Consider the following 16372-nt stretch of genomic DNA (forward strand, 5'->3'; position numbering starts at 1 on the left):
CGCATTCATTTGACTTCCCCATTTGTGAAAAGTTTCGATCGAGACAGAAACAAATCTTTTCTCAGATGCTTGACAATAGAACTGTAGGGATGGGAAAATGAGAATCTCTGCCTCCACCACCACCACCACCACCACCCCTCACATGCCCTCGCGCTCCATGGTTCAGTCTGTAGGCTACTTAATGTATTGCCTTTATGGTTTCTTACACCACAGTCTACTGTAGGCTGTAACGTTATGTGTTACACAAAATACAATTATCCCTCCTCAACAAAATTACATTTTATCGTATGAAGAAATAGTAAATATAAAAAATGGGGCTGTTAATTACCACAGAAACAATGGCACTGTGTGAGAAGAGACCTGAGGGAGATATTACAACGCTTGGAGCAGCAGGGGTGGGAAGTTGGGAACCTCAGCCTCCACTCTCTCTCCACATTTCTTCTCACCCTTAATGCTTTAGCGTGTAAAGAGTGTAGCTGCAGTACAGTAGTAGTAGGCACCAGCTGTCTACCAACCCCCTCCTTCCCCACCATGTGCCATTTCTGCTTTCTACCGCCCAGATCTTCCCACTCACAGAAGCACCATGTCTGTCTCTCTGTCTCAGACATTTCTGGGGAAAGGAGAAGTGCCTGAGTGGAAGAGGACCGCAAGGAGGGGTCGAAATGTTATCCACGTGCCAAATGACAAAATGAGCTTAAGAAAAGACTATGAAAAGAGAATTCTGAAGGGTTTGTGACTGTTTCTCATAGAAAGGAGAAGTGTCCCCCTCCCTCAGTGAGTCCCTGCACTCTCGTGTTAGATTTTTGGTTGTCAACGTGTTATGCCGATGTTGTCAGCAAATTACTGTGCAGACCCCCCCATACCATAGTATCTACAGCAAGCAATTTGCAGGCTAATGAAAGGTTGAAATGCGTTAGAGGCTATTGCTATTGTTAAACATAGAAATGCTACTACTGCATCCTTTAATAATAACATTGACCATTACTTTTTTTTACTTATTTAACTGTAATCACCCGTGAACAATTTGTTTTTCACGAATCAGCATGGTTGTGTCCTGCCGTGCGGCAATACACTCGCACGGGCCTCAGTGGAAATTGTCTGTAGGAGTGACAAGCTGTTCACATATTATTACAGTCATGCCTTTGTTGTTCTTGTACTACAGTCATGCGTTTGATGTTCACGTATTACAGTCATGCGTTTGCTGCTTGTGTAGCAGACAGATACCGTTAGATGTTGTTTATCACTTCAGCTTGGCAGCTATTCATTCGGAGAGTGGTGTGCGGTGCAGGTGCTGTGCTGTGCTGTGCATTGCTGAGCAGTGATGGCTCTCGGCGAAGGAAATGAAAGTGATACTTCAATCGTGGTGTGCATTTTATTGGGGGGAAACTTTCTGCTCTGATTGATTGATTGATTGATTGATTGATTGATTGATTGATTGATTGATTGATTGTCTGATTGTTTCGTTCCTATCTCCGTGTCATTCCCTGTCCCTGTTCAGGACTGTCCTTTGGCGTGGGTCAACACCATGGTCTTTGACTACAAGGACCAGCTGAAGACTGGAGAGGTGTCTTTGTCCATGTGGCCATCTGTCCCAGGTACCTCATCCCTCAGATATATGTATGTCTTTAACCCTTCTGTGTGTAGAGCCTATGTTTATAGCCTTAATGTCACCAAAATTGTAACGACAAAGTCTTAACCTGTTACTTAAAGGGACACTGTGCAGGAAATGGTCAAAAGAGGTACTGCAACTATGCTGCTCATTGAAACTGGGTTGGCTATTGCCAAATTTGATATTTACATGAAAGTTTGCTGAGTAATAAACAATAATTTTCTAGTACGGTCCAAGTAGAGTCATTTTTGCAAGTAAAAATGGCTATTTTTGGAAATTCAAAATGGCGGACCATGGAGAAGATCCCCCTTTTCATGTATGAAAAGTGCAATTTTTCCAGTCATAATGAATACTTAGAATTTGATGCTGGTGGTAAGTATTCATGAAAAAGGTAACATTAGTGAATGGGAAGCATGATTTCTGGAAATAAACAACTAAAAATCTCACACAGTGTCCCTTTAAGGCTGTCGATAATGTCATAGCAATGTTGTTATGATGTACAGAGTTGAGTTTTATCAGCAATAAGGGAACAGGCCCGGTAGTTAACCCCAGGTGGCTACGTGTTTTTTTTTCCAAAATTTGTGGACATTTATTTTGATAGGAGAGTATAAGAGGAGACGGGAAGCGAGTGACAGAGAGCAGTTGAGGAGGATCGACAAATGACGTCGAGCCCCGAGCCCTCTCAGATATGTATTGTATTGTTGATCACATGGGATTGGGATTTTGAAAATGCAGGGTATTGCAGGAAGATGAGTTCTCCTGAATTTAGCTAAGAGCTTTCATGTCACATCGCAAGTTCAAAAGGCATTTCAAAAGGCCCCCTTGGGCCACGGTGCTGGTGTTTGTTCTGCATGTTGTTGTGCTGCACTGCACTGGACAGATATGATGAGTAATTGTCTCTGTTTTGCTCAGCCCTGTCCTGTGTGTTCTGGTGGCGGGTTAATGAGTAGGTGCTCCTGATGACAGCAGATTAGTGAGGGTGACACAGTAACTGTCAGGGTTGGACGGTTAACGTGGAGCACTTGTGGTCTCTGTGGTGAGAGGAGAGGAGAGGAGAGGAGAGACGTTCGGGAGGAAGAGAGAGAGAGAGAAAGAAAGAGAGGGAGGGAAGGAGGGAGGGAGGGGCACAGTCTTCTAGTCGGGTCACCTAAGTCATGATTTTTCACTCTGGCTATGTCTCTGACTTTCTGTCTGTCTATCTTCCTTTTGTCTGTCTTGTCTTTCTGTTGCTTTTTTCTTTCTCTAAATCTCTCTCTCTCTTTCTCCCTCTCTCTCTTTCTCTCTCACTCTTTCTTTCTCTCTCTATCTTTCTCTCTCTCTCTCTAGATGATAAGAGTGATCTCCTGAACCCCATGGGTACGGTAGAGAAGAACCCCAATATTGACAGCTCAGCCTGCCTTCTCATTGGCTTCCCTATCATTAGGCCACACCCCCTCTGCTACCCCCCTCTCGACAAGGCAAGACCCCACGACACACATGCACATTTGTACAGCAATGTGCTGCAAACAGTACAGTGTGCGTCTACTGTGTGTGCGTGTGTCGATGTGCCTGTGTGTGTGTGTTCTACAGATAAAACTGAAGTTGCAGCTTTGTGTCAGCATTGTGTCATGTATGTGTGATATCATGTCATGCCCATCTGCGTTGTCAAACTCTCACTTGTATGTATTATGTTGTGCCCAATGACCCTAACACACGTCCTTATATCATATTTCTTTGTATGATACGTCAAAATCCGTACAAATCTACATACTCATTACACATTGGATAAGATTGTGCATTATTCTGTGTGCTGCGCCTTATCTTAAACATCTTACTTCGGTAAGGTCTGTTGAGTGAATTACTCTGTCTCTGCGATGTCTAGATAAGTGACCTGGAGATGAATGGAGAAAAGGTTGTTGCCACAAAAGAAGAGGTAAGTCAACCAGCTACAAGACACCACCCTCTTGTTTTTGCAGTTTATTTCAGTCCTGTTGTAGCAAATGAAAAAGCAGAGGTATCTAACAGTCATACAACAGTTGCAAGGAATTATATAAATTGTGAAACTTGATGTAAAAACGTAAACACCTGTGACAACCTCAACCAATGAACTGTTGAGTCACATTGGCTGTATTTGTTGATTACCACACATTCATATTCACACACACACACACACACACACACACACACACACACACACACGCACACATACACACACACACACACACACACACACACACACACACACACACACACACACACACACACACACACACACACACACACACACACACACACACACAAAGACACACACACACACACACACCTTTCTTCTTCACCTTTTTCTCTGCACACTTGTTTTGCACCGGCCATGCATTTCAATACAAGTGACACGAAAGTGTCTCTATGTACATGACAAATAAATATCCTTGAATCCTTAAATCCTTGAATATTTGAATTGATATTTGAAACTACCCTCTCCCCTCTGCAGCACTCAAAGCTCAAGGAGATCGTGGACAACAAGAACTTCACGGAGATCTTCGAGGACGAGAAGGAGTTGCTGTGGAAGCTGCGCATGGAGGTGCGCGAGCGCTACCCTGACAGCCTCTCTAAGCTCCTGCTCGTCACCAAGTGGAACAAGCACGAGGACGTGGCCACGGTAAGCCTGCTGAACTCGAGTCATGAAAGGGGTGCTAACTGGTCATTTTAATAAGACTGGTCAACTCTAGTCATTTAAGTACTGCTAACTAGTTTGTAACTGTATGTAGAGAGAGAGAGAGAGCCCATGGTGACAATTGTTCATCTTTGGTGTCATGAATGACATTTTTGTGATAAAAAATGGAAATAGTTGATGGAAATAGTATATTATGTTATATACAGTAGTATGGGCTTAGTGTATATACAGTATTACAGTATATATATATATATATATATATATATATATATGCATATGTCTCTGCAGCAGCCTTACACGGCCCTGCTGATCTTACTTCGGTGGCAAAGCAGTCACTTACAGCATTTGTAATAACGGTAACACTTTATTTTAGGGACACATCTATTAGCACTAATACATACAATATTAATGCCTGTGTAAATAACTTGTAAGGCATGTACTAAGCAAAATAAGACAGTTGTTAAGCATGTATTCACAAATGTCTTGTTCATGCCCAATTAGGGATGTATTACTAATATAACCTTAGTAAGGACCAGTAAGCCTATATTTCTATTTATTAGTAAGTAGTAAGTGGCAGAATACAATGTGTATAAGCTCCCGACACACTGTGTGAACAAACCCTGAACAGTGTGAAAACAGATGCGGAATAAGGGTCCCTATTCTAAAGTGATGCATTGGTCAGCCCAGATGGTTCAGGGCCTCCGCACTACCAAAGTCCCCCTCGTTACCTAGGGCCCCCACACCACCCAGGCCCACACTATTTAGCCCCCCGATATACAAAGTGTAAGGATATGTTAAATAATTAATACTTTCCCAGGTGAATCATCTAGTTTTCTCTTGCTATTGATAGTTCAAAAAAGGTAACAGGAGCCTATATATAGCAAGGATTGAACGTACACGTGTCAATGGCGGTGGGTTGGTGAGATGTCATTTTTTTCATGTACCACTGAGTTTTAATTGTAAAAAAAAAAACCCACAATAAATGCAGAACATTAGAATAATAGTTTTGAAGCAAAACTTAACTATTCTTTTGTGATAATTAAGTTAATGTTTGAGAACATTAGCTTCAAGAAGTGCAGTGCATGATGGGTACGCAATCTAGGCCAACAGACAACCTACCCAGCTCTGAGCCTACGTCCTTAGCTCCTCCCCTCACTCGTGGCCATGCATTGCATTTCTGACTAAGGGCGTACCCATCATGCACTGCACTTCTTGGAGCTAAGTTTCTCAAACATTAACTCATTTATCACAAAGGAATAGCTTAGTTTCGCTTCCAAACTATTACACATCGTTATATTCTGCATTTATTGTAGGGTTTTTACAAATAAAACAAATTGGTGTATGAAAAAAAGACATCTCACCATCCACCGTCATTGAGAACTTTACGTCCAATCCTAGCTATATAATGCTTCCAATTACATTGTGGTATATTGAGTAGAATGAGAGAGATCTACATAACTCATGAGACTGATGCAAAAGTAGTAATGTTCTTACACTTTGCTTCCCGGGGGCGGGGGGGCTAGAGTGGGGGCCCTAGGTAGTGCGGGGGCCCTAAGCCATCTGGGCTGAGCAATGCATCACTTTAGAATAGGGACCCTTATTCCACATCTGTTTTCACAATGTTCAGGGTTTGTTCACACAGTGTACCAGGAGCTTATACACATTGTATTCTGACCCTTACTGCTTACTCATAAATAGAAATCTAGGTCTACTAGGTCCTTACTAAGGATATATTGGTAATAAATCCCTTATTGTGCATGAACAAGACATTTGCGAATAAATGTCTAACAACCGTCTGATTTTGCTTAGTACATGCCTTACAAGTTACTTACTAAGGCATTAATATTGTATGTATTAGTGCTAATAGATGTATCCCTAAAATAAAGTGTTACCGTTATAACTATAGGTCATGGGAGGTTCTGTGCCTCATTGTTGTTTATTTGTGTAATAAATGAATGAGTTGATTCATTGTAAAAAAATAAAATAAAAAAAAACAATTCTGAAGTCATAAATTCGTGAAATTGTACATGGTGGTGACGCAATAAATTCCAGGAACTGAGCAGAGTTTTTTTTTCTTTATTTAGTTTCACAATTCTGTTGGGTGTTTATTTTTTTGTCCTTATCAAGTGTGACTGTGTGTGTCCTCCCTTCCCCGTCTGTCCCCTGTTCCCATAAGATGGTGGGCCTTCTGCAGAAGTGGCCTGACCTGCCAGCTATTCACGCCTTGGAGCTGCTCGACTACTGCTTCCCCGACCCACACGTCCGCTCTTTCACCATACGCTGCCTGAGGAAACTGCGGTAGGCCTGCCAGCCGGCCAGTCAGCCAGCCAGTCGCCAAGAACTGCCCCTGCTCAGTGCTTTTCACTAAGTGCTTACATCTTATCGTGCCCATTATAGTGACTTCTCTTGGTACCAGCTTTCTTAGAAAGAATGGCTACATAAGGGAGAATGTAGAAGACAAGCATAAACCATTAGATATATACTTAGTCTGCAGCTTGTATAGCAGTATACATACAGTATATTTACTGTCCTCTGACATAATTTGGTCACCCTGGATGTGTGTTTTATCAAAAAGCAGAACATTTTGCAATCTCTGATCAACAACTCCCCTCCCCTCACACCATGATCCTATCAGCATTATGCTCAATTGCAGACAAGGTACAATTGCACAGATATAATTTACTGGCTTATTAATTATAACTAATTATAATTGTAAAATGCATTAATTATACATTAATTATATATATTAGTTACACACCAACAGGGTGCTGCCAATTGTTCCATTACAGCCAAACAAAATGGTATTTTCCTCATCAGACCATTACACATGAGTTCATCATAATTAGTTCACATCTTCTGCAGACAGTTTGCAGGCCTTCTTGTGAAAGTTTTGTGAAGCCTGGGATGAAAACTATGCATATTGTATGCAATATCATTATTGCAGTGTGTGGTATATGATTTGAGCAACTTCTGCAACCACTATGGCAACGCTACCAGCACTAATGCATGTGTGTTTGGAGACCATGCCTTTGGTTCAGAGTATGGGGATACATTGGACAAGCATCTTTGCCTGGCTGAATGATGTGAACAGTTGTATCTAAACACTTTTTGGACTAGTTCTGAAATCTTTGCTGCTAGACAAGAAGTGGATGGGTTATTCTAAATCTAAAACTAGACTCTAGAGAAGTAGTTCGTTCAAAAGATTCAATTCATAGTTCATGGCGTCATGCTGAAATGCGAAGGGTGTACTCACTTTTGTAGAATACACTATAACTCAGTAACTCCCTGGGGCTCCCTGCCAGCTTCAAAGCCTGAACTGTCTGTAAATGGTTGTTGTGAAACGCACACAGTCGGTGCCTTGTGCAAACTTCACAGTAGGAAGTGTTAAGGCTGCCTTGTCAGACTTGTTTGTGAGGAAAAAAGGACTAAAAGTAAACATTGTCTCGACTTTTATCTGATGGGGAAACAAGGAAATATTAGAAATAACACTTCCAAGAAAAGCTGAAGACACTTGTCAAAAAAAACGATCTTGTTTGTTTGTTCCACAAAGAAGGCTTCTGTGTCACTTTATGGGCTGTGAGAAGCTCTGAATGTACTGTACTGGGGTGCATTTCTGGAAAGTGTAGTTGTTAGCAGTTAGCAACTTCGGTAGTTGCCAATGGGAACTTCAACTTCAACCAACAAAGTAGCTAACACAGTTAGCAACTGCGCTTTCCAGAAGGTAACGGTGTCGCTCTGCATGTCCCGTTCTCCTCTGCAGAGATGAGGAGCTTTTCCAGTACCTCCTGCAGCTGGTGCAGGTGCTAAAGTATGAGTCCTACCTCTATTGCGACCTGGCCAGGTTCCTCCTGGAGAGAGCCCTGTCCAACAAGAGGATTGGACACTTCCTCTTCTGGCATCTCAGGTAAACCCAGCTGGGTCTAAAGCAACTACTACTGTAACACATACCCATGTGTGAGGAATAGAAGTTTAATGAAATAGAATAGAAATAGAACGAGACAACAAGATGGAGAGAGGGAGCTCATGTGAAAGAAGATATATATGAAACTTACAGAGAGAGAGAGAGAGAGAGAGAGAGAGAGAGAGAGAGAGAGAGAGAGAGAGAGAGAGAGAGAGAGAGATGAAGAGCTCTCCTCCATGATCCTGTATTGAATTGTCTGCCTCCCATGTCCTCAGGTCTGAAATGCATGTGTCCTCTGTGAGCTTGCGCTTTGGACTGATCCTGGAGGCCTACTGTCGAGGCAGCATCTACCACATTAAGAGCCTGGTGAAGCAGGTAAACACACCACTCTGGAGACACTAACCATGTAGTATATACAACATGACTTTAACAGACATCAGCTAGCAATGATGAGCAAGCTGGATTGAGAAGGTAAAATCCAGTGTCACATATTGCCCTATTTGGACCGGTAAAATTAGGTCTTTTGGAATATGTGCGTACCGATGGATTGCAATTTCTGAATCCAGGTTGACCATCACTGCCTGCTAGCACAGCTTGGCAGAGACTAGGGGTTGGCAATATGGCAAAAATGTCATATCATGATTTTTTTAACATAAAATCTTGATTGCGATTTTTCTTTTTTAATCACAGAGTCAGATGACACATTGGGTTTATGTTATCAATCTGAAAAGCCAAAATGCCCATCCCATGTGACATGATGGTATTGTATTGTATTTAATTCATAAAGCACAAGTATTTTATCAAATGTCAGGTTATATTTTTATATTAGAATAAATGAACTTGAGGACTAGTAAGGTCAACAGATTTATGTTTCATGCAAATGCTCCGAACTGCAAACTGTGTAGAGAAGCATACAGCTGAGAGGGGGCGGTGCTTAATTGAAATTAGGGGGCATTTGTAATATATAATGATGCTAAGGGAGGCGTTGTTAGACTTATGATGAATACAGTTCCATCGAAAAAACTAACACAGGCATTTTAGGGCTACAAACCTTTCGGAACAAATTTCAATGAATATACAGTACCGTACTTGCAAATTTGCATGTGCAAACATTGGTAACAAACACTATAGTTAAGTTCACTATTGGAATATAATAAATTAAGTTGAAAATGAAAGTGAAGACAACAACACTAAGCAAGTTCACTCTGAATCTGATGAACTAAACATCCTCACTCAAAGGCGATACAGTATATGATTTCTTCACTTTGGATTTCATAATTCACGATTTAATATTTTCATATCGCACACCCCTAGTAGAGCTTCATTTTGACATTCCAAAAAGACACGCAACTGACTGAGCTTGGAACACAGCATTTAGCTCACTTGTCTGTACTCCGATGTTGCATATTCCATGGACTATGCTGGAAGACCTTGGTTACATTAGGTTCTATACTGTATATCGATATTAATGTAGTATTGCTGTAGTATTGCACTGTAACAGTTTGCAGTGCAAGCTTTTGAAATGGTATATGTGTCTGCTGAAAAGAAATCTATACGCTAACATCAGTTAATGCTACCGCAGTTCATATCACATCCTGTATATGCTGATATAGATGATTAGCATTCACTCTCGTCCTGTATTTCCTCTGTGTACAGTACACTATTATTTCTCCGTGGCATTATCATGACCTTTTTGTCATGACCTCTGTCTCAATCTTTCTCCGTACCTTCTCTGTTTTCTCTCTCTCTCTCTCTCTCTCTCTCTCTCTCTCTCTTTCTCTATTTCTCTCTCTCTGTCTCTCTCTATCTCTCTCTTGCTGTCTTACCAACAGAACGAGGCTCTAAATAAAATGAAAACGCTGAACGACTTTGTGAAGTCGGGTTCTCAGAAGTCGCGTTCGCAGACCACGGAGGAGATGAAGGTGTGCATCAAGCAGGACGGCTTCCTGGAGGCCCTGTCTGACCTGCTGTCCCCCCTCAACCCCAGCCTCATCCTCTCCGAGATCTGGTACTGCTCTTCTTTTCACTTCTTATATAGGACTACATGTTAGTGTATATGAAGAGCTTCGCTGCGAAATAACGTATATGCATTTTGGAACATTTTGGGAAATTTACATTTTGCTATTGGACATTGCATTGCATTGCGAAATGCATTTCGTATAGGTTTAAGTTTGTGTAGGTTCTCAAAATATTTGAATGGAAAGAATTTACATATACTAGATGAAACGATAGTCTGAACAGTCATTTTCATTAATAAAATGCAAAAGTCAAGATATGGTGCTTATGTCATTTTGTAACAAAACTCTTCATATGTTCTTGACTTCTAACTACAAAAGATCATTGAGTCCGATCTGCTGTGTTCTTAAGTGCATGTCAATGTAATCTACCTGAAATACAATCGGCTTGCTTTTAATAAGTTGTGCTGCATCCCTGACTTGTTGCACTTGTTTGTGACAGTCCCATTGAACAATCTTTCTCAGCTTGTTTTGTCCTGTCGACCCTATAAGCCATTTTGTCACATGATGAGTACTCCCCTCAGTGTGCTCTATATCTGTTCCTCGATCCTAATGTGACTACACTCCACGTATTCGTTACGATCACATTTTTACACCATGTACCCCCTGAGGTGTGCTCGTGTACCCCTAGTGGTACACGTTCCCTGGTTGAGAATGTAGAGTAATAATGCTAATATTCACATATTAGATGGCAGTTAAGACACTGTGTTACTGTAGAACAAAACTGAAATAGAAGTTGTTTTTGTAGGAGGAAACACTATTTCCTGAGTCCATTCTAGTACTGGTGACTTGCATAAATGCTTCCATTGTACGTATTGTGCAATATTCTTTTTTTGTTATCACCATGACCAGTCACTCTCATCGTTGCTTCATACTACTGCAGTCTTACTGTACAGGCATACTACAGGAAGTTTATGAAAGTGATTCATTGAGTTGATGTTTTGTTATTAGTTGCACTTGATGGTAAGTTGTTAACAGAGTCAGATGACACATTGGGTTTATGTTATCAATCTGAAAAGCCAAAATGTCCATCCCATGTGACATGATGGTATTGTATTGTATTTAATTAATAAAGCACAAGTATTTTATCAAATGTCAGGTTATATTTTTTATATTAGAATAAATGAACTTGAGGACTAGTAAGGTCAACAGATTTATGTTTCATGCAAATGCTCCAAACTGCAAACTGTGTTGAGAAGCATACAGCTGAGAGGGGGCAGTGCTTAGTTGAAATTAGGGGGCATTTGTAATATATAATGATACTACGGGGGCGTTGTTAGGCTTATGATGAGTACAGGGGGCGTTGGGAGGCTTTTGTTGAGGTCAAGGGGGCGTTTGGGAGGCTTATGATGAGGTCAAGGGGGCGTTTGGGAGGCTTATGATGAGGTCAAGGAGGCGTTAGGTCAAAGATATTACCACACAAAGGTTAATAGCAGTTCATAAAATTTGGAGGGGCATGTACGTTTTTTGTATATCTTTTTCATATGGGTGTGATTTGTGTACGTTATTTGTTCCTATTTGTACGTGCTGTGTTGTTTTTGCTCTTGATCTGACCTGATAAGTTGGGATTTCTCAAGAAGTAGCATGGGAGCATGATTGACTAAGTGAAAAGCCCCTCGCGTGCTATTGAGAGAGGTGTAGTTGTTCGTTTGCTGGATGGATGGTGTTTGATATTGAGACATTACTCAATACAGCAGCAAGAGAACTTGTCAAATCATAAGTGTGCTGCCTGCTGCTTCCTCTTAGTTGAAGGAGAAAATTGTGCACATCCCAAGAAAAGGTGCAAAGGCTAGACTGTCTTCTGAAGACTATTAAAGTCGAAACGTAATCCAGTCATGAAATGATAAAAGACAACAAAAAGGATTTTAAGTGGGCAGACTTCTAACTCCGTCCAAAACTGCTCATTCCTCTTCTCAGTGCGGACCACTGCAAGTTCATGGACTCCAAGATGAAGCCTCTGTGGTTGATGTACAAGAACAAGTGGATGGCCAGCGACACTGTGGGGCTCATCTTCAAGAATGGAGACGGTAAGAGAAGAGTTTGTACATTTGGAAAAAAAAAACAGTGATTATATAATATGTGGCATATATACATGTGATAATATATGGTTCCTTTAGCCTTTTGTAAAAGGTATAAGACCCTATCCTTGGAAATCCCATGCCTGCTTTGCACAATCGTTCCGATCTGAAAAGCAATGGATTCTACCCCTCAGCAAGGACACCAAATCTGGGACTCCAATCAGAGAGCGGGGAGGGGTGGAAAGACGTTCATTGCTGTTTGTTTGAATAGATACAACAACTGACATGATTGGCTATGGGCTACGTATATGCCAAATCACACATTCAAAATGACCAATAAACGGCTATGGGCAATCGTAAAGCACCTTTCCTACGAGAAATTTCATAGGTAGCCTACAGACTATATCACTTGAGATTGTCTGGTGTCAACCAAGCAAGTAAGACCCTGGAAATGTACCCAAATTGAGTACTAGTGGGAAAGTGAGCAAAAACCACAGTTGAGTCACACCAGCAAGCAAGCAAATGTCAAAAAACTGTACTGCTAGCCCGCCACACCTCCAAGTCACCTTCCAATTTATTGTCAACCCTTTTGCACTGTTAACTGCATGTCTCATAAAAACAAGCAGTAGACATTAGCAAGAGCATTAACAAACCTTTTAATATGTGTGGCTTTCTCTGGCCTCACTGAAATGGTGACATTTGTTTGCCAGAGAGGGTCTGTGATGCTTGAGACTGTATTGCTCTTGTGTGTGTGTGTGTGTGCGTGCGTGCATGTGTGTATGCGCGTGCGTGCGTGTGTGTGTTTGTGCGTGCACTGTTGATGTATTTTATGACTATTTGATTGTGCGTTATGCCCCCAGACCTCCGGCAGGACATGTTGGCGCTGCAGATGATCCAGCTGATGGATGTGCTGTGGAAGAAGGAGGGGCTGGACCTCAGGTGTGCTGCTGTGTTTGTTTGCCAACCCTAGCCTGCTCTGTTTACTGAGGCAACGGCTCTCTCTTTCTCTCTCTCTCTCTCTCTCTCTCTCGCTCGCTCTGTCTTTTTGGGTGGTGACATGGAATGAAAGCAAACCCGAGCTCTGCCAAGCCGTTTTGAATCCCCTCCCCCATATTGTTTGTCGATTTGATTTGAGTTGAATTGAAATGATTTCTGAGGCAACCTTGAAGTAGTGACAATACTGCCAAAAATAATGCCAGAACAAAACAATACATTCATGTTTTTCCACAATGAACATAAAATGTAAGTTACACATGGTTTCCCCCAGCACATTATATTGACGCCATCTTGGCAACAAACACCTGCATTAGTTCCCTTGAAAAGATGAAAATGTTTTTGTATTCTGAATGGATTTTATTAATTTGTTTTAGAGTTGTGTAAGCTATTTATTTTGCAGATTTCAAATCGTATTTCACCTGTCTCTAATAGCAGCTAACCCACCGCACCCACCTTGACAAAATAAATGCTCATTGGGAGACACAGTCATGGTTGCCTGGCATTCTCTCCTCCTCCGTACATAACTTGTATGATCTGGACCGCCTCCAGGATGGTTCCGTACGGGTGCCTCTCCACGGGCAACAAGACGGGCCTGATTGAGGTGGTGAAGAACTCGGACACCATCGCCAACATCCAGCGCAACAACAGCAACAACGCCGCCACGGCCGCCTTCAACAAGGACGCCCTGCTCAACTGGCTCAAGTCCAAGAACCCTGGGTGAGTCACACACCAAATAACACTGGCTTTCATTATCAAAGGAGCTAAATTGCAAGTAACTGCAGTTTTTCTTGTTCCCTTTGTTGCTGTCCTGAAAGCATTGTCATAGGATTCCATCTTTTGGAAGTCCCTTTAAAAAAAAAAATTGGGCTTTTATGTCTTTATTTTGGAATGACAGTACAGAGTGCGATAGGAAAGGGGGGAGGTGACATTGAGCTGGACTTGGGTCCAGTGTCCCCAACTGATGACCTATGGGAGCAGTGTGCTGGGACAGTACCATGCTCAAGGTACCTCAGTTAAGGAAGAATATGGGGAAGGGCACTGGTTAGTCACTCCCTCCACTCACCTGAAGCTGGTGTTTGTAATCAAATTGACAACTCTCGGGCCACAAGCCTAACTCACTAACCACTTACCATGGTAAGCAGTGGATTTCATTGAGCGGGCTGAATTGTAATCAGCATGTGACCATCAGCAGGCGTTACAGTCGATACGGTATGCCTAGGATACCTGACCTGCTCCGTGGATGAAAGACCAGAAGTAGGTTGTGCAAGGGCCTTCAAACATTGACAGTGACTACTGAGCTGAGGACCGACCACCTGTGTCTGATTTGTCCCTGTGAAATCACCCCCAGTGGTCGGTCACGGTGCTTTTTTCCTGTTTTGCTGCTGCACAGCTGCCGATGTGACAGGTCTAAATATATCTGTCTCGCTCGGGTTAGCACAGATGTTATTTCTTGCTTGCTTGATCGCTTGCTTTCGTTCTTTGTGGATGCTGTGCTTGTATCTTTTTTTGTACCTGGCGCTGAAGCAGGCTAGGTGTTGCGGTGCAGCACTGAAGGTCAGGGTTTTTTGCAGTCTATCCGTAGAAGTAGGGGTTTCCTTTTAGTCTTGTAGTGTTTGCAAAATTATTTCAGTGGTTCATGGACTGAAAGGTACTTCTGAATTCACTTGGCCACCCTCCAACTGAACTGAGTATCGCAGAGCGAGTCTGTACCTCTGTAGTTTCAATAAGACAAGTCAATTTTCAGCCCCCCTAGGGCGATGGAGGTTATAAGTGTTTACAGTAACTTCCAGACATCCTAACTAAAACAAATGCATGGATAAATATGGAGGGACTTTGGTTGAGTATGGGGTAAAGGACCAACTGGGTTTATGACAGGAAGAATGCCTCTCAAGAGGCCTGGATGGTATCGAAATACTACAGCAATGTTCTGTGCTGTTGCTATCAGAGACGTTCGAAAGGGAACCTAGAAAAGCTCTGTTGCTATGACAATGTCATCATGAGGATGAGAGAATTTCACAGGGCTGGGCAATAATTCAAAGAAAGAATCTATCAGTGTCATTCAAAAATAAATGATCAAGCCCTACTAGTCATTATTTTCCACATTATGACCACTTTCAGTATTAGTTATTTATTTTGTCTAACAAACTAACGCATGATTGTGCTGTCACAGTAAGCCAGTGTAGATCTATCAGCCCTAATTGTGGGGAGAAATGCATTTCGGCCAGTACGGAACATACAGTACTAGACATGCAGTAGAAGTCATAAATATGTCTGTGCTGGAGACACATGCTTGATGGCAGGAACGGAACTGAGCTTTACCCCGTGGGGCCTGATAGAGAATAGAGGCCCGGGGCCTTGTGTACAAAGCTTGCTTGCCTTACGCACAAAAATGCCATGCACAGAACGCAACTTCTCACACAAAGATTGGGATGTCACTGACTTAATGTCAAAAAGTGCATGTGCACTGAATTTCACATTATGTATGAGATATACTATTACGAGAATGTGGTTGAAAAAAAATCTGTTTACGCATACTGACATACCTTATTGTTTTGGTGTATATTTAGCTTTGAGGATACAGTATGCCATGATTCAGGAAGAAACCCATGAAAGTCTGAGGGCAGGAGGGCACTGGGGGATTTAATGGATCTTGAATGGCACAGCAGTGTGAACGCTGGGGCAGTAGCAGGGGCAGGAGGGAGGGCAGGGGCAGGAGGCAGGGCGGTAGTTCCCGGCCCCGGGGGGGTAAATTATAAATCAGATGATGGGCCGTGCCATGGCCTTTCTGACGCTCTCATTGCCGTCATTGCCCCCCCGCCAGAGACGTCACGATTGGACTTTAAAAGGATCCATTGTTAACCAGCCTACTGTATTGTGTGTGTGTGTGTGTGTGTGTGTGTGTGTGTGTGCGCGTGTGTGTGTGTGTGTGTGTGTGTGTGTGTGTGTGTGTGTGTGTGTGTGCGCGCATGAGTGTTTGTGTATGTTTGTATGTGTGAGTGTGCATGCGTGTTTGTGTGTATGTGTGAGCATGAATTCGCGTGTGTTTGTGTGTGTGTGTGTGTATGTGTGTGCGTTCGATTGTGTGTGTGAGTGTGTATGCATGTTTGTGCATGCGTGTTTGTGCGTGTTTGTGCGTATGTGTGTACACGCGTTCATGTGTGTGTGTGTGTGTGTGTATGTGTG

General features: G+C 42.3%; 1 protein-coding gene across 3 annotated transcripts in view; it reads left to right on the top strand.

Annotated features, from left to right (window-relative positions):
- pik3cd (phosphatidylinositol-4,5-bisphosphate 3-kinase, catalytic subunit delta) overlaps positions 1–16372 on the top strand; it is a 49218-nt gene that overhangs the window by 18102 nt on the left and 14744 nt on the right. For 2 of the 3 annotated variants that reach the window (XM_063208863.1, XM_063208864.1), the window contains exons 9-19: positions 1499–1595; positions 2936–3066; positions 3471–3521; positions 4077–4244; positions 6436–6557; positions 8020–8163; positions 8436–8535; positions 9993–10168; positions 12093–12202; positions 13054–13132; positions 13739–13906. In XM_063208863.1, coding sequence (XP_063064933.1) covers positions 1499–1595; positions 2936–3066; positions 3471–3521; positions 4077–4244; positions 6436–6557; positions 8020–8163; positions 8436–8535; positions 9993–10168; positions 12093–12202; positions 13054–13132; positions 13739–13906 — 1346 coding nt within the window. The other variant, XM_063208865.1, reaches the window with a different exon arrangement.

This window comes from Engraulis encrasicolus, chromosome 10 (assembly GCF_034702125.1).
Source record: "Engraulis encrasicolus isolate BLACKSEA-1 chromosome 10, IST_EnEncr_1.0, whole genome shotgun sequence".
NCBI lineage: Eukaryota > Metazoa > Chordata > Actinopteri > Clupeiformes > Engraulidae > Engraulis > Engraulis encrasicolus.